This window comes from Medicago sativa, chromosome 2, assembly GCF_051527215.1.
Source record: "Medicago sativa cultivar Bolivia chromosome 2, Bolivia_mono, whole genome shotgun sequence".
Lineage (NCBI taxonomy): Eukaryota > Viridiplantae > Streptophyta > Magnoliopsida > Fabales > Fabaceae > Medicago > Medicago sativa.
In genome coordinates this window covers 78,039,620-78,059,513 of record NC_140750.1, presented here as the reverse complement: position 1 = coordinate 78,059,513, position 19,894 = coordinate 78,039,620, and the positions used below count along the sequence as shown (strand labels likewise).

Sequence of the window (19,894 nt, the reverse complement as noted above, 5' to 3'; positions counted from 1 at the left end):
ACAGCTCCAGAATACGGTTTCGCCTGCATAGATGTTCCTTTGGATAAGGAATGGATTTCAAATTTGTTCTTCATAGGACAACAGCCAAATCAGGCAAAAGATTATTGGTGAAAGATCAAGCTTCAACAACGACTCTTTGGTGTGCTGGCAATTTCACAACGTCTCTTTCACACCACTATATAAAGGAGTGAAGACCTAGAGAATTGGTAATGCATGAACTCTGAACGAAAGACTCACAAAGATTTTCACAAGTACCAAACCTCTGCTGAAATTGTTCTGCATTCACTTAGAATTTCTGTGTCTCAAAGTCATATCTTAGAAATTCTTAAGTCCATTGAGTCTGTATCTGATTTGTATTGTGAGCACCTCTGATTGTATATCAAGTGTTCAACCTTAAACAATTTTCTGTGTAATTTTGTTTAGTTAGGAAGTCTCTTGCAGTTGTGCTTGAGCAGGAAGTCTCTTGATTGTGTTCTTGAGCAAAGGAAGTCTCTTGCTTGTGTGCTTGAGCATTGGAAGTCTCTTGCTTGTGTGCTTGAGCATTGGAAGTCTCTTGCTTGTGTGCTTGAGCATTTGTAATCAGATATTACTCATAGTGAAATCTCCTTGGAAGTGCAAGGGGGATTGGACTACTTCCGGATTGTGGAAGGAACTAGTATAATTGCTTTGTGTCGTTCTTCTTCTCTCTCTCTCTCTGTTTTATTCCGCTGCATTTAGATTCTGATTATCACTTCAGAAGCTGTCTCGCTTAGCTTCTGATCAGTGTGTTCAGTTTTTAGGAGAAACGAAGAATTTTTCTAAAACACAATTCAACCCCCCTTCTTGTGTTTTTCTCACCTTCAATTGGTATCTAGAGCCTTGGTCTGTTGTGTATCACTTAACCGTGCAACAGTCAAAGATCTGAGAAAAACATGTCTACTCCTACTCCTACTGGTCCTGGTGATACTAGCTATAAACATGTCTCACATGATTATAGTGATAGTAAGAAAACCAGTATTGGAAAAGTTCCAAAGTTCAATGGAGATGCTGAAGAGTTCTCTTGGTGGAAGACCAACTTTTACAGTTACATCATGAGCCTAGATGAAGAATTATGGGATATTCTGGAAGATGGTGTTGGTGATTTAGTCCTTGATGAAGAAGGAGCTGCTGTGGATAGAAAGAAACATACTCCAGAACTGAGGAAACTTTACAAGAAGCATCATATTATCAGAGGAGCTCTTGTCACTGCCATACCCAAAGCAGAATACATGAAGATGAGTGACAAATCCACTGCTAAAGCTATGTTTGCTTCTCTCTGTTCAAATTATGAAGGGAGCAAGAAGGTCAAAGAAGCAAAGGCTCTCCTGCTTGTACATCAGTATGAGTTATTCAAAATGAAGGATGATGAAACTATTGAGGAGATGTACTCAAGGTTTCAAACCTTAGTTTCTGGTCTACAGATTCTAAAGAAGAGCTATGTTGCTTCTGATCATGTAAGCAAGATACTCAGAAGCTTACCTGCCAGATGGAGACCAAAAGTGACTGCCATTGAGGAAGCTAAAGATTTAAACACTTTAAGTGTCGAAGATCTTGTTAGTTCTCTCAAAGTTCATGAGTTAAGTCTTAATGAACATGAGTCTACTAAGAAGAGTAAATCAATAGCTCTTCCATCCAAAGGCAAGTCATCAAAAGCTCTCAAAGTGGTTGAATCTGAAGAGGAAGAACAGTCAAGTTCAGACTCTGAACCAGATGCTGCAGAAATGGCCATGCTCTCAAACAGACTTCAATATCTGGCCAAGAAGAACAGAAAGTTTCTCTCCAGAAGGGGTAACTCCAGAAGCTCAAGGAAAGAAGATCAGAAGGGATGCTTCAACTGTAAGAAGCCAGGTCACTTCATTGCTGAATGCCCTGATCTTCAAAGAGAAAAGTCAAAGGACAAGTCAAAGAGGTCTACATTCAAACCAAGAAAATTCAAGAAGCAGATTAAGCAGAGTTTAATGGCAACCTGGGATGATTTGGGTAGTGAATCTGGATCTGATAAAGAGGAAGCTGATGAAGATGCAAAGGTAGCTGTTGGGTTGGTAGCAACAGCAACTTCAGAAGCTGGGTCAGATTCAGACTCAGAAGATGAAAACGAGGTATATTCCAAAATTCCCAGAGATGAACTTGTTGAGTCACTTAAAGAACTTCTTACACATTTTGAAGTAAGAACCAATGAGTTGAAGGATTTAAAAGAAAAATATGCTGATTTGGTACAACAGCAAAAATCAACTTTATTGGATCTGAAAGCTTCTGAACAAGGACTTAGGGGCTTTGACTTCATGTGTAAAACATATGAAGATCAGCTCAGGTTCTTATGTCAGAAGCTACAAGAAAAGTGTAATGAAAAACCTTTAAGTAACCATGAAATTGCTCTTGAAGATTTTATTATATCTGGCATTGACAGAAGCAGAGTGGCTTCTATGATTTATAGCATTTACAAGAACAATGGCAGAGGAATTGGTTTTCCAGAAGTGAAACTGGAGAAAACCAATCTAAAGTCTTGTTGTGAATGCATCAAGGAAGGTCTGAAAACATTCTTTGTACCAGAAGGGGCTGAGTTGGAAACTGTTGTTCAATCAGAACCTGAAGCTTCTAGTTCTAAGGCTAAGATTATTTCAAAGCCAAAGAACTCTAAGTCAAAGGCTATGATCAAATCTGATTCCAAGACTTCAAAGGTTAGGATCCTGAAAAGATCAGAACCTATTCCTCAGAGTCTGGTGAAACCAAAATCTGGGGTTCTGAAGTCTAAGTTTCAGAAGAAGACAGTTACTGCTTCTGAAGTACCAAAACCTAAGGTGATGGTTAATCAGAAGCAACCCAACTCACAGCACAAGGTACAAGAAGTGAAGAGTAAAGCCTTAAGTACTAACCTTCCAGGACCCATAGAACAATGGGTACCTAAAACTAAAAATGTCAATGATGCAGGTATGTCTAAGAGCAGTGCCAAAGCAAAGATCATGGTACCTAGACAGCGGTTGCTCAAGACACATGACAGGAGACAAGTCCATGTTCCTCAGCCTAACAATGAAAGAGGGAGGAAATGTGAAATTTGGAGGCAACCAGTCAGGCAAGATCATAGGTACAGGAACTATTGGTAACTCCTCTACCTCAATTAATAATGTATGGTTGGTAGATGGTCTTGAACATAACCTTTTGAGCATTAGTCAATTTTGTGATAATGGTTATGATGTGCTTTTTGAAAAACCCAACTGTACAGTAATCAACAAGGAAGACAAATCCATTGTGTTCAAAGGAAAGAGAGTTGACAATGTCTATAAAATCAATTTTTCTGAACTGGCTGATCAGAAGGTGATGTGCCTACTATCAGTGAATGATAAGAAATGGATGTGGCACAGAAGGTTGGGACATGCTAACTGGAGGTTAATCTCTAAGCTTAGTAAGTTACAACTTGTGAAAGGGCTACCAGACATTGACTATTATTCAGATGCACTCTGTGGTGCATGTCAGAGAGGAAAAATTGTGAAATCATCTTTTAAAACAAAAGATATTGTTTCAACCTCAAGACCTTTAGAATTACTCCATATTGATTTATTTGGACCAGTAAGTACTGCATCCTTATATGGAAGTAGATATGGATTAGTCATTGTTGATGATTACAGCAGATGGACTTGGGTGAAATTCATAAAGAGTAAAGATGTTGCGTGTGATGTATTCAGTAGCTTCTGCACTCAAATTCAATCTGAAAAAGAATCAAAAATTTTGAAAGTCAGAAGTGATCATGGTGGAGAATTTGAAAATGAGCCATTTGAAGCTTTTTGTGAAAAACGTGGAATTTTCCATGAATTCTCTTCTCCTAGAACACCACAACAAAATGGGGTTGTAGAGAGAAAGAATAGAACTTTACAAGAAATGGCCAGAACCATGATTCATGAAAACAATTTACCAAAACATTTTTGGGCAGAAGCAGTGAATACAGCATGCTATGTTCAAAACAGGATCTATATTAGACCTATTTTGGAGAAAACAGCATATGAACTCTTTAAAGGAAGAAAACCCAATATCTCTTACTTTCATCAATTTGGATGTACATGTTACATTCTGAACAACAAGCTCTACCTAAAGAAATTTGATGCAAAGGCCCAAATAGGAATCTTTTTAGGTTACTCTGAAAGGTCAAAGGCATACAGAGTGTATAATTCAGAGACACTCTGTGTTGAAGAATCTATGCACGTTAAATTTGATGACAAGGAGCTTGAAGATAAAACTTCAAAGCAAGGTGAAAGTTTTGCAGAGATACAGGTTCCTGAAGCTACTCCAGAACCTGATCAGATAGCTGAATCTGAAGATAGTCCAGAAGCTGAACCCACATCAGAAGCGCAAGATGAAACTGCTTCTGATGAAGCACAAGATGACTCACATCAAGAAGATCCTCCCAGAAACACATTCAAACACAAGTCTTCACATCCTGAGGAGCTAATCATTGGAAACAAAGATAGTCCAAGAAGAACAAGATCACATTTCAGACAAGAAGAGTCAATGATTGGACTAATCTCAATGATTGAACCTACAACAGTTGATGAAGCACTTTCAGATGATGGATGGATCCTAGCTATGCAAGAAGAGTTGAATCAATTTCAAAGAAATGATGTGTGGGATCTGGTACCCAAACCTCAGCACAAGAACATTATTGGAACAAAATGGGTATTCAGAAACAAGCTGAATGAGCAAGGTGAAGTAACAAGAAACAAAGCCAGACTTGTTGCACAAGGGTATAGTCAACAAGAAGGCATTGATTACACTGAAACGTTTGCTCCAGTTGCAAGATTGGAAGCAATCAGGTTACTTCTTTCCTATGCAGTTAATCATGGCATAATATTATATCAAATGGATGTCAAGAGTGCATTTCTAAATGGTGTCATAGAAGAAGAAGTGTATGTCAAGCAACCTCCTGGATTTGAGGATATTAAATATCCTGACCATGTTTTTAAACTGAAGAAATCACTATATGGCTTGAAACAAGCTCCCAGAGCTTGGTATGATAGACTAAGTAATTTCTTAATCAAAAATGATTTTAAAAGAGGACAGGTTGATACTACACTCTTCAGAAGGACCCTTGGGAAAGATATTCTTGTTGTGCAAATATATGTTGATGATATAATATTTGGTTCTACTAATGCATCTCTTTGCAAGGAATTTTCTGAGTTAATGCAGGATGAATTTGAAATGAGCATGATGGGAGAGCTGAAGTTCTTCCTGGGCATTCAAATCAATCAATGCAAAGATGGAGTCTATGTTCATCAATCAAAGTACACAAAGGAGCTTCTGAAGAAGTTCAAACTTGAAGATTGTAAAGTGATGAACACTCCAATGCACCCTACGTGCAACTTGAGCAAAGAAGATGATGGAGCTAAAGTAGATCAGAAGCTGTATAGAGGTATGATTGGTTCTTTGTTATACCTCACTGCATCTAGGCCAGATATTTTATTCAGTGTATGCTTGTGTGCAAGATTCCAATCAGATCCTAGAGAATCTCATATGACTGCTGTCAAGAGAATCTTCAGGTATTTGAAAGGAACAACTAATCTTGGACTCCTTTACAGGAATCCTTAGATTATAAGCTAATTGGATTCTGTGATGCTGATTATGCTGGTGATAGGATTGAAAGAAAGTCAACCAGTGGCAATTGTCAATTTCTGGGTGATAATCTTATATCCTGGGCTAGCAAAAGACAAACAACTATTGCTATGTCTACAGCAGAAGCAGAACACATTTCAGCTGCAAGTTGTTGTACACAACTACTTTGGATGAAACATCAGTTGGAAGATTATCAGATAACTGCTAACAGTATTCCCATTTATTGTGATAATACTGCTGCTATTTGTTTGTCTAAAAATCCAATTTTGCATTCAAGAGCTAAGCACATTGAAATCAAACACCATTTTATCAGAGATTATGTTCAAAAAGGAATTTTAGATATACAATTCATTGATACTGAAAATCAATGGGCTGATATATTTACTAAGCCTTTAACTGTTGAAAGATTTGATTTTATAAAGAAAAATTTGAACATGCACTTTGTATCTGATTAAATGCTTGCTTGCTCCTGAATAGGATTTTAGGTTCTGAAGTTAGTTCAGAAGCAGTAGTCCATCAGAAGCTCTTTATTGAGGTTCTGAGGAAAACTCGCTTCTGATGATGACGTCAGCATCTGAAGTCCAGAAGCTGGATTTGTTGCTTCTGAATAGTTGAATTAGTGGAAACGTTGGAAGTTACCTTTTAAAAAGTAACTTCTGGCCCACTAACTTGGTAGTTACTCTGTGAACTTCTTACGTGGCCTGTATGTGTTGGTGTATAACTAAAAGGGCAATGATGATTTAATAGCTTTGAAAGTACTTTTCACGCGCCCCCAATTTTGTCATTAATGTTATGTTTGTTTGTCTCTTTTGAATTGCAATCGTTTTACTTTTAACACTTTGTCAATTCACACACTACTCACTCACAACAAACACATTTGCTCTCAAACCTCTTGCGAAGTAAGCGCATTCTCTCAACCTTAGAACCCTAAAATCTTCATCTTCTTCAAATCTTCGTCAATCATCAAATGGCATCATCAAGCTCAAAAGTTTCAGAATCTACATCAAACAAGCAAAGCGTATCAGAATCTGGGTCCATCTACAAAGAGAAGACTACGGATATTCCATGGGAATCCTTAATAGTTCAAGTAGAGTCACCAGTGGATTTTGCTTCACTCAAGAAGTATGAAGTAAACATGGAAGGTTTGATAGAAACTCAGATGATGTCTGAGTATTTCAAGATGCTAAATGGGCCAACATATGTGAACTTGGTCAAGGACTTTTGGTTAAAAGCTGAAGTGTACAATGAAAAGCCTGCAAAAGTCGTAAGCAAACAAGCGGGGTCAAAGAAAGGGAAAATGGTCATGGATATGAATCCTACATCATTTGATAGCTTAGAAATAAGGTCTGAAGTGATGGGCATTCCTATAACCATCACTGAGGACGTTATAGCTAAAGCTTGTAGGATGCATGCAGAGGGAAGATTCCAAGAAATAGTCAGGAAGGAAGATGTCCTGCTAAAAGGTTACTACAACTCTCTTCTGGGTGGGAAGAAAGATGCCAAGCCTTCAGAGATGGAGATTCACAACAGAATGTTGGTGAAATTCAGTAATGATTGCTTCTTTCAAAGAGCAGGAGGGTCTGACCAACCCAACAACCAACAGAAGCTAGCAATTTATTTCATGACCAATCTTGAAAAGATAAACTTCCCCAGATATGTAATGGATCATCTCTGCTGGGCCATAAACGAAAGCACTACAAGAGGAAGAAAACAAGTACCCTATGGAAGATTGCTGTCTGAAATCTTTCATCAAGGAAGGGTGCTGGAGTTCTTAAAAAGGACAAGGAGTGCTTCTGATAAATGTTTCGAAGTCTCTACTGCTGAAAGGACTATCAGTAGCAGGAGCTTATGCTCTATGAAGTTCATCAAAGAAGCCCCTAAAGATGAAAAGTGGTTAGAGATGACAACTGCTGAAACTGAGATAATCAGGGACTTTCCTCCCATCTTTAAGGAAAGTGACTCTGATTTCCTAGTTCAATCAGTAGCTGAGTACGTCTTGGAGGAAGATGCGAGGTCTCAGGAGGAAGCTGCTCTTGCTAAAGGGAAAGGCAAGAAGGCCAAGGCAGTTGCTGTGTCAGAAGCTGCTGTTTCTGATGCACCTGAAGGGAAAAGGGCCAGAACTAGTTCTGAATCAGAAGCTGCTCCTACTAAAGGAAAGAAGGCCAGAACTAGTACTGAGTCAGAAGCTGCTAAACCTGTTTCTATCAAGGAAAAAGGAAAGATGCAGAAGGTTGGTGCTGCTTCTATTCCACAGAAGAGGAGAAAAGGTAAGGCAGACTTGGTAATCACTCAAGAGCAGCTGGATGAAGCTCTTGAAGAAATAGAGAAAGAGGAGGCTGATCCCAAGCTGAAGAAGAAGAAGGCTCCCCTTCAACTTGTGAGTCCTATGGTTGAGATGACTCGAATAAGGAAAAGGATGGCAGATGAACGTGCTTCTGAACTTATTTCAGACAACAAGTATCTAAAAGCACAATACACTCATCAAAGAGATGAAAAGCTCAAGGCCTTGGGTATGGAAGATTGTGATAGGTACTTCAAAGAGAAATTGGCTGAAGTAAGAGCCATTGCTGGTAAGCCTTCTGAAGACAATGAGGAAGACGATATGATGCTCATTTTTGAAAATGCTCCAGAAGAGGGAACTTCAGAAGCAGTTCCTCAATCTGCTGGTCCACAGAAGATCTCTTCTGAAGCTGGCCCTGCAGATCAGGCAATCCAGATTCCAGTCACCTCTATCCCCATTTCACCCTCTTCACCATCAGCACCTGAATCATTAGAAGACACTTCTGTCTTAGACAATCTTGCTCTTCACTACTCAGGTGAGTTACCCATAGACAAATCTACCTCAGAAAAGGCCTCTGAAACAACTCCAGAAGCAGCTGCTTCTGAAAATGGTGTTTCAGAAAACCCCCATCAACAAACACCTGAACCACAAAAACCCACAACACCCCCACAATCACCAATAGCTACTATTGACCCCCAACTCAACACTCAAACATCATCTTCACCACAACAACCATCAACTGAAACTGAATTTCAACCTTTACCTGAACACTCCCCTGAACCAACTCCCATGGATGTTGACATCTCTCTAGTCAATGTTCAAGCCTCAACCTCCACCACACACATTGATTCTGACCAGCCTTCATCTTCAAACACACAAACACACTTTACCATTCCAGTTCCTAACCCTGTTCAAGATTTGGAAATCAATGATTTTGATCTTGAAATCCTTGAACAACCACCCACAGACATCCTGGAATCTGGATATATTAATTCTGAGCTTCTGACAATTCTGAGTCAATTGCATAATCTGGTGGATCAAAGAGGGACAATTGATCTCACAGGTGCATATGAAGACTCCTGGGCATCTCTTCAGAACCGGGCAACTGAGCTAATTGAAAGCATAAGGGCTAAGTGCATCAGAAGCAAGGAAGCTACTGTCAGGAAGTTAATGGAGCATCTGAATCAGAGTCTCAGAGTAAGAAGTTCTACACTGCTCCTGGCAAACCAGCCTTTCTTCTTTGAAACGGATTACTTGACCAGAGAAGCAAGGTTGTGTAAGCTTCTGAAGAAACAGATGGCACAGCAGCAGCAAGAAGCTAGAGAAAGGGAACAAGCTCTTCTTCAGAGGCAACAACAACTTGAAGAACTGTTGAAGAAGAAGATTGAAGAAATGGAAGAGATGAAGAAACAACAACAAACCAACCCTTAGTTGCACACCCTTGTGTTTTTCTTTGTTTGTTGTCTGTTTTAAAATTTCTTAGTCCTTGCTTCTGAAACCATCTTGTCTTATTTCTCTTGCTTCTGAATGCTTACTGATTCTGACTGTTTAGCTGCTTCTGACAATTGAATATACATGTTCATATATTTTGCTCTGATTTATTTAGTTCATTGCTTAGTATACTCTTTCATGTTTGAGTTTTTCTCATATCTCTTTGTCTTTTATGCCTATATATTTCAATTTTTTTGATAATGACAAAAGGGGGAGTATATGTGACAAGTATTTAAAGGCTCTGAGCCCCATTAATGGCATTTGAAATTTTTGAAAACCTTCTATCATTTTTTTTACCTTATTGGTATAAGCTATGAACGAACGAAGGAGTATCAAAATTCAAGTAAAATTAATTGAACCATTCTTCTTATCTATAAGTTAATTCTTTCAATGATTCAATTTTGTTTTTAAGCTCTGATAATATTATTGCGCGAAAAATGAATTTAATTAACCTGGATAGAACTTAGGGGGAGCTTACAAACCTCACCTTAAAGACTATCAGACTCAGGGGGAGTTTGAGCTTACAAACCTCAGATTCTGAGCTTACAAACCTCAGAACCCCAAAGTCAACTTGTTAATTAGATTAACAACAATTGATCAATTTTAAATACTTTTGTTTGTCATCATCAAAAAGGGGGAGATTGTTGGAACAAAATGTGTTTAACAATGAACCTTAAAGGGTTTTGATGATAACAAGGTATTAAAAATTGTAAATTGGACTAGCTAATATTTGTTCAAGTGTACAGGACCATAATTATAAAGTTACATCATCATTGGTTCTGAATGAGCAAATAAAGAGCTATGGAAACAACAAAAATTTGAAGCTTGGACGCTCCTGAAGGCAACTTGCTACTGAAGAGAAAAAGCGCTCCTGAAGTCAAGCTGCTCCTGAAGAAATAGCGCTCCTGAAGTAAGCTGCTCCTGAAGAATAGTGCTTCTGAAGACAAGAGGTCCAGAAGCCACATCATCAGAAGCTGCGTCATCAGAAGCTGCAGAAGTCATATCATCAGAAGCTGCATCATCAGAAGCTGCCTCATCAGAAGCCATTTCACCAGAAGCTGAATATCAACTGGATTTGCAAAGAATCAAGAATTGAAGAATTATCAATGCAAAAGCTGTCTATTGGATTCGAAAACACAAACAAAGGATTAGTGGAGTTTGCAACGGTCATTTCAAAGGTGTTTGAAGGCGTGTGTTTGCAATTTGGACGAAAGCGTTGACATTGTACTTTGTACGAATTGTACAACCACGTTCTCCACTACTCTGTTTTGTGTCCGCGCTACAGGACAAGAAAACAGCTCCAGAATACGGTTTCGCCTGCATAGATGTTCCTTTGGATAAGGAATGGATTTCAAATTTGTTCTTCATAGGACAACAGCCAAATCAGGCAAAAGATTATTGGTGAAAGATCAAGCTTCAACAACGACTCTTTGGTGTGCTGGCAATTTCACAACGTCTCTTTCACACCACTATATAAAGGAGTGAAGACCTAGAGAATTGGTAATGCATGAACTCTGAACGAAAGACTCACAAAGATTTTCACAAGTACCAAACCTCTGCTGAAATTGTTCTGCATTCACTTAGAATTTCTGTGTCTCAAAGTCATATCTTAGAAATTCTTAAGTCCATTGAGTCTGTATCTGATTTGTATTGTGAGCACCTCTGATTGTATATCAAGTGTTCAACCTTAAACAATTTTCTGTGTAATTTTGTTTAGTTAGGAAGTCTCTTGCAGTTGTGCTTGAGCAGGAAGTCTCTTGATTGTGTTCTTGAGCAAAGGAAGTCTCTTGCTTGTGTGCTTGAGCATTGGAAGTCTCTTGCTTGTGTGCTTGAGCATTGGAAGTCTCTTGCTTGTGTGCTTGAGCATTTGTAATCAGATATTACTCATAGTGAAATCTCCTTGGAAGTGCAAGGGGGACTGGACTACTTCCGGATTGTGGAAGGAACTAGTATAATTGCTTTGTGTCGTTCTTCTTCTCTCTCTCTCTCTGTTTTATTCCGCTGCATTTAGATTCTGATTATCACTTCAGAAGCTGTCTCGCTTAGCTTCTGATCAGTGTGTTCAGTTTTTAGGAGAAACGAAGAATTTTTCTAAAACACAATTCAACCCCCCTTCTTGTATTTTTCTCACCTTCATAATCAGGGTCAAACGGCTTATGAATGTATGACCCTAGGTCAAAAATTGGGGTATGACAAAGTTCTACTACAGCACTAGCACATTTGTTGTATTGCTTGCTGTATGTAAGTGCAATTACTGCAAATTATGCAGTCTGTGCAAGCTGTGTTCCGGCCAGATCAGATTAATACTGATCTGTGAAGGCTGGTTCACGGTGCATCGACAATTGAAAGGCGTAGAAACAGTCATAAAAAAATTGTTATGATAAGTCATTAGGATCTCTTACTCCATTGAATTAATTTTAAATTAGCTCTAATATGCACTCTTGGTGAAAGTATGATATTTGATAAGTCTCCTTCCCACATGCTGTTTTGTTATTCTAAGTTGTTTACTTACCCTCACATATCTTAATTTGTAATGCTTATTTTAGTTTAATCATAGCTCCATTTTACTGCAATGCTAACAAATGTTTTTTTTTTCAATACATAGCTCCATTGGATCCAAATTCATTGACTGATATGGACATGTAAACGAGCTAAGGGTTAAATATCGAACATATGTTGTTGGATTTCATGTTAATGATGTGCGTGTAATTTATCTTTGATCTTTCATTATATTTTTGTTCTTTTTCATTGATCCTAACCTTTCACTGTCATATAGGGTGTTGTGATGTTACCTCCCATGTTTGTTGCTGATTTTGGTAATGAAATCAATCACTATGCAACAATGATTGATTCATGTAACAATTAATTTGATGTTGTAGTTGAAAAGGTAAATGGTAGTATATATTTAACCAAAGAATGGTTCGCTCTCCGTTATTTCTATGACATCCGTTTTGGTGCTTGGATCACTATGGTATATGCTGGGTTGGGTCAGTTTGGAATAACCATAAAATTTTCTATTTCTATGTCATTGCTACAAAATTTTCTCTTGATGGGTTCATGTTGATTTTGATAAGATTGCAAATTTGTGTAAAAACATATGTATGCAAACCTTTTTTTATGAGCTATTTTTTGTTCCCGCTGTGTGTTTTTTGCAGATTTGCTTAAGATTTGTGCAGCTACAAGTTTGTTACTTACATGGTTGTCTAATTGTGGTATGCTGATTTGTTCATTTAAGGGTTGAGAATGAAATTAGTTTGCACTCCCTTAGAAAATAGTTCTCTAAACTGAAGTTCCCATAATCTCTTATGATCATTGTACACACCAAATCTCTTACCCCTAAGTCAAATTTGCTTTTGTCTACTACATTTCATTGTTTGTCTACATTTACTTATATATATATATATTATTGGACAAAATTACTTCTTATGCCTATTCTTCCCTGATTCATAGAAGTTGTTCTACAATGGTTTTTGTGAATTTGCATTGGATAAGAGGACCACGGCCATGGTGGTCATGGCACAAGTGCGGAAACAATTGGAATTGCACTATTATTTTTTGATATGTCGTACAATCATAATTGGTGGTGAGTGGAAGTGTATGATTGAGTGCAGAATATTTGAAGGTGTACGTTTCAAGCTAGGTGATCCGATGGTCGGCAAAAGTTAAATTGTTTACCTTCATGTCTATCGAGAGTTCAGTTTTTAAGCTGGGGTCTTCATATGAATTTCCATTTTGAATGTTGTTTCTATTGTAATCTGCCAATTATCAGAATTTTTTTGAAGAAACCAATTATCAGAATTATGTTAGATAAGTTTACGTCTAATGTGCTCAGCTCCACTGTGTAATCTGTTTCCGTGTTTCAATTTCAATAAAATCCAATTAAAATAACCTATTCTGCTTCAAGCTGTATGTGTAATTGCGTAATCAAATGGCGGATGATTTTCTAAACGATTGTCTTGTGACTTACATTGAGAGAGATGTGTTCAAAAAGGTTGATAAGGAGTTGATTATTCAACGATTTCAAAAGATGGCACCTCGTAGGGAGCAATTGTAGAGTATGCATATGAAGTATTTTGACTACAAGGTACACTGAATGCACTGTAATTTTTTGAATATATATTATTATAATTATTAGTAATTAAATATATTATTATAATTATTAGTAATTAAAGTTCGCAAGTATGAACCCCCTGGTCCAGGTTCCTGGCAACGCCACTGGTTTTAGGATCGAAGATGTTGGGTTAGAGTGGTAACAGATGTGTTGGTTTTGATTTAACTGACTGTGTTGTGATTGCTTTGTGCGATGGCCTGGCTGTGGTTATGTGTGTTGGAAAGAGTTTTGGTTACTGGTATGATTGGTACTGGTGAATGGGAAATTGGTGATTGGATTCCTGTTGTGAGGTTTGAAGCTGTGCTTGTGTGTTACTGTGTGTGAAAAGAATTGTCCTCTTCTCTAATTCAGTCTCATTCTTTTAAAGGCCAAGACCAATTCAGAAAAGGGAAAAAATATGTTAAATGGGATTGAATGGATTTTATGGGAATTGAAGGTGATTGAAAACGCGTGTAATGGATTTGGAAACAAAGTTCTGACCTTGGCAGTTAATTGTGGCATGGAGAAAGTTAAGAAAGAAAATTGGACACTATTATTTTTGGACACTTAAAAAGAAATAAAAAAAAGCTAGAAATAGAAGAATAGAAAATGACTAAATAAAAATTAAAATTTAAAACTAAAATTAAAATTAAAATTAAAATTAAAAGAGAATTAATAAAAGATGGAAATTTTAAGGGTGAAAATATAATAATAAAAAGAGAAGAGGGTCCGCTTGGAACCAAAAATGAGGTATTTTAAAATACCTCCCTGCCGAAATTTTCTTGAAAAGTCAGGGGCTAATCAGGGTCAAACGGCTTATGAATGTATGACCCTAGGTCAAAAATTGGGGTATGACAGATGCCCCTATTTAAGTTTCTTCGTCCGGAGATTTGAAGATGGAATCTTTGATTTGACGGACCGAAGAGACTTAAATACAAAAGTACACCAATTTTGGACCTAGGATGTTGTGAAACGCTCATAATGCGAGTATGAATGCAGGAAGCAAAGATGATTTAACTGGGATGAAAAACATACAAAGGGATACCCAAGTTCGTTAAAGAAAGGGATCCAACACTGCTGGGGAATGTAATTTTACTGGGGAAAAGATTGTCCACTACCGTATTGGTTTGGGACGATAGCTTAATGAAGACAAAACTTTTTAGCGACATCTTTGGAACAGCTAAGCTGGGGATGACACTTATTGAAATTGAAATTGATTAGTGACATCACTAAAACAGCTAAGCTGGGGATGACACCTCTAAAATTGAAATTGAAATAGAAATTGATCAGTGACATCACTGGAATAGCTAACGCTGGGGATGACACCTCTGAAATTGAAATTGAAATTGACCGGTGACATCACTAGAACAGCTAACGCTGGGGATGACACCTCTGAAATTGAAATTGACCGGTGACATCACTAGAACAGCTAACGCTAGGGATGACACCTCTGAAATTGAAATTGAAATTGACCGGTGACATCACTAGAACAGCTAACGCTGGGGATGACACCTCTGAAATTGAAATTGAAATTGAACTTGACCGGTGACATCACTGGAACAGCTAACGCTGGGGATGACACCTCTGAAATTGAAATTGAAATTGAAATTGAAATTGACCGGTGACATCACTGGAACAGCTAACGCTGGGGATGACACCTCTGAAATTGAAATTGAAATTGATTAGTGACATCACTAGAACAGCTAAGCTGGGGATGACACTTTTTTATAAGACAAGAATTTTGCAAGCTATTCGCTTGACACACAGGTAACAAAAGAGGCTCGCAAGCTATTCGCTTGACACCAAGGTAACAAAATAGGTTTGCAAGCTATTCGCCTGACACAAATGTAACAAAAATTGTTTGCAAGCTATTCGCTTGACACCAAGGTAACAAAAGAGGTTTGCAAGCTATTCGCTTGACACCAATGTAACAAAAGATTGTTTGCAAGCTATTTGCTTGACACAAATGTAACAAAAGATTGTTTGCAAGCTATTCGCTTGACACAAATGTAACAAAAGATTGTTTGCAAGCTATTTGTTTGACACCACGGTAACAAAAGAGGTTTGCAAGCTATTTGCTTGACACAAACGTAACAAAAGATTGTTTGCAAGCTATTCGCTTGACACCAATGTAACAAAAGATTGTTTGCAAGCTATTCGCTTGACACAAATGTAACAAAATATTGTTTGCAAGTTATTCGCTTGACACCAATGTAACAAAAGATTGTTTGCAAGCTATTCGCTTGACACCAATGTAACAAAAGATTGTTTGCAAGCTATTCGCTTGACACAACAATGAGTGAAGATCGAACTGAAAGGGTACAGCCATACAAGATTATGGGTGATCAATGCGGTTATGTATGAATGATGTTGTGTATATGCTGTGTATGAGTGAATGTAATAATGCATGAATATATGGATGTGTGAAAGTATTAGTGTATGAATGTATGATTGTATGAATGTATGAGGTGGGTGATCAATGCGGTTATGTATGAATGATGTTGTGTATATGCTGTGTATGAGTGAATGTAATAATGCATGAATATATGGATGTGCGAAAGTATTAGTGTATGAATGTATGATTGTATGAATGTATGAGTGTATGAGTTGTAACTTGTATGACTGTATAAACTGTATGTGATAGGTGAACTTGATGAGACAAGACACAACAGGTAAGATGGGAGTCGAACTGACATCGCGGTACAAACACTCGGCAAACTTCCTTGGAGATGATGTTATTGTGAACAAATTGAACCGTTGATGGGTGAAGCCTGGCACAAGGTAGCAGTTGATGCTCCTGGGGATAAAGCCCATTGTTGACCAAGAGTCTGGAAGAAGTCGCCATTTGTAAATTGACGCAGAGTGTGTCTTCCACTGGTATGCTTCAACAGTCATTTTTCATTTTTTTTTTGAAAATCCCTAACTTTTGCCTGGACCGCCCTTTCGGGTTTTCAGTCCACCGGGAGTATATTCCTTTTTTGTGCCCCTAATTTTTGCCTGGACCGCCCTTTCAGGTTTTCAGTCCACCGGGACGCTCTCTATTGCCTAAGCTGCCTTTTCAGGTTTTCAGCTTAGCGAGCCCTTTTTTTTTAATTTTTTTTGATTATGAATGTATCTTGCTCAATGCAGAGATCCTCTCCATAGTGCTTAGACATGTTTCTGTTTTGGAGTGAAACCGTTCTCAAGGCGCATGCTGATGTACGCTTCAACTACTCACAAGTTCAAAGAGAGTGTGCTTGTTGTTCACACTTTTCAAAAGATGTAAAAAGTTTTGTATTTTGAAAATTTTTGCTTCAATTATTGTCATAAAAAATAGAAGAAATTTTGCAAATAGAATAAATGAGAGTTCCAAATAAATGTTCACAGGCTCAGATTTTGATGAATTGAGTGGTGGCCTGCCAATGACGGACCCCACGGATCTTTGAAAAAAATTGGAAAATGGTAAATATAATGGAAGGTACATTGAACACAATAACCATTATACTCTCTAACAACTTTGAATGCCCCTGTTTCGAGTCTTTGATTTGTGGGTGCTTCGAATTGGAGGTTCTTTTGACGACTGGATTCCCCAAGTGGACTGTGCTGACTGATGCAGTTACTTGTCATGATCCCTAACTTTTGCATAGATTGCCCTTTTGGGTTTCAATCTATCAGGATAATCATTTTCGTTCATGTCTCTAACTTTTGCCTGGACCGCCCTTTCGGGTTTTCAGTCCACCGAGATGCTCATTTTTGCCTAAGTCGCCTTTTCAGGTTTGCGACTTATCGAGCTTTTTATTTTGACAGAGTATTTCTTGACTGCACCAGCATTCATAGGACGTGCGAGTTTGTCACCATCCATAGTTGTAATGGTCACTGCACGCGAGCCTTCATAGTTAGGCATCCACTTGCCCCTGGAGTCTGATTGGAAAGTAGTACAAAGTTCCCTTCTTGAAATTCGTGGGGACAAACCTTTTTGTTAGAAGCTTGTTTCGAACCTCTTTTGATTCATTCGTACAAGGTCGTCATGCGTTTAAATTCGATCAAGCTGGGACTTTAGCAGAACTTCTATTGACGAGACTTCGACCTTCATGGGAAGCACGACCTCCATGTTGCATATTGGGGAAGGAGGGGGGTTGCCCCTGTTGAAATGTGTACTGAAGTATGATATTTGAGCAAAGCGAATGGTAGCACCCCGAGCCAGTCTTTGTAATTGAATATCATCTTCTGGACAATCTCCTTGATATTTGTTTGCAGCTTTGATGCCCCAGCATGCGAGAGACCTTGTCGGGAATCTCTTCATTCTCCTTCTTCACTTTCGGACACAGGGAAATCAAAGTCGAGAGAGAATACATGGTTGATGTGTTCAACGGGTTTATCAATGCATGATTTGATTATTGATTTTGACAAGTAGGTATAAATTATGATTATGTAGATATTTGAGAATGATTAAAGAAATATTTTGGTTTTTTGTATTACCATTTTTCCAGAATAAGCACAAAAATAAAAAAGCAAGGTCGGGATCAAAACGACCTTTTTATTAATGATGGAAATTTCCTGAAGCAAAAAAAGCCCTGCACAAGTTCACTTTCGTCTTGGGCGGGACGAAAGGATTTTTTTGAAAAGCAGCAAACAACAAACAAACGCATTATTTGAATAGATAAGTAGTAGAAGGAACATCAAAAACGACCTAATTACGGTTATCCACTCCAATGGTCACAATATAGTTCGGCAGTGGATTAACTTGCACATCCGAATTCAAACTCTTCGAAAGGTATGAGGTTTTTTTGGATCAACTTCTGAACAATCTTCTGCAACGCAAAACAGTGCTCAATATCATGACCTGGTGCCCCTTGATGGAAAGCACAAAAGAGGTCGGGCCTGTACCGGGATGTCAATTTTGCTGGCACTGGAGAAGGTGCCTTGGTGTAGACCAAATTCCTTTCGAGTAATTTTGGAAACAAATCTGCATACGTCATGGGAATCGGATCAATCTGTATCCTCGAAGCCTGTTGTCGAGGCTGTTGTTGACATTGTTGGAACTGGGGTTGATAACCCGAACTTTGAACATCATTTATGATAGGCATAACAGCGGCAACAGGGTGATAAGCGAGATACTGTTGTTGAGGCTGACTTTTCACCACACTCATTTCCTGGTCTTCTTCCTCTGAACTGTCAGTGGGAACACTTTCTTTGATCAAACGTCCTTCTCGGACCCCTTCTTCAAGACGCATTGCGGTAATCATCATCTTTGCAAAGTTGTTGGGAGCACTTCCAACCATTTTCTCATAATAAAACTGATCCAGAATCTTCAAGAAAATCTCAGTCAATTCTTTCTCTTCCAGAGGTGGACGAACCTGATCAGCAAAATCTCTCCATCGCTGGGCATATGCCTTGAAAGATTCATTATCATTCTGGGTCATGGCCCGGAGTTCGTCTCTGTCTGGGGCCAAGTGCAAGTTGTAGTTGTATCGTTGGACGAAAGCATTACCCAAATCTTTTAAAGTTTTGACATCAGCACGGTTTAGGCCCGTGTACCATTTCAAAGCGGCACCAGTTAGACTATCTTGAAAGCAATAGATAAGAAGCTTATCATTGCCGACTTGGGGAGACATCTTTCTGGCATACCTTGTCAAATGGTCCTTAGGGCAAGTATTCCCTTTGTACTTCTCAAAATCAGGGACCCTGAATTTGGGTGGTATCATGACATTTGGTACCAAGCAGAGATCGTAAGCACTTTCCCCAAACATTTCTTCCCCACGGAGAGCTTTCAATTCCAACCGTAATGCATCAAACTTCTCTCTCAGTTCTTCTACCTGGTTATATGCAACCACACTTCCTGGTTGATAGATGAGTTTATGAACCAAAGGAGTTGAGTAGGTCATAGCAGCTTGAGGGAGCAAAGGGCCTGATTGTTGCACAAAAGGAGTTTGAACTTTAGAGACAACGGGACAGAGTATTTCACAAGCACTTAAAGGTGTACTCCAGAGATATCCTTCCAGCATAGCATGTTGAGGAGTACTAGCAAACACTGTTGAAATCAGGGTAGTGGAAGCAACCGTCTGAGCTTGAGTACTGACAATAGGAAGAGATACTGGCTGACTCTGTGCAACCGTCATCAAAGATACTAAGTTCTTCAAAATCTCATTTTCGGCCCGGAGGGTTGTCACCTCTTCACGAAGCTTGTGGTTCTCTTGTTTAAGATGATCCATTCTGATTTGCTCGAGTGTTGTAGATGCGAGTAGACTGATGGATTGACCTTTTGTAGACAGAAACAAAGTATGAGACACGAACTTTAGAAACTATGAATGCAAAATGATGCGTGATATGTTTATGAAAAAATATTTTTGTCAAGGGCTTTATCAAAGTTAATTGTAAACATTGTAGATGAACATGGTTTTGTTTGAACATTGTAAAGAAATTGAAAATGGTTCCGA

The 19,894-nt window shown here is 38.4% G+C and overlaps 1 protein-coding gene across 1 annotated transcript; it reads right to left on the bottom strand.

Annotated features, from left to right (window-relative positions):
* Positions 1-18,196: 18,196 nt before the first annotated feature.
* On the bottom strand, positions 18,197-19,669 carry LOC146951034 (uncharacterized). The gene has a single exon (XM_085748702.1). It carries the CDS (start codon positions 19,667-19,669, stop codon positions 18,197-18,199), a length of 1,473 nt encoding a protein of 490 aa, XP_085604828.1.
* Between the last annotated feature and the right edge of the window lie 225 nt (positions 19,670-19,894).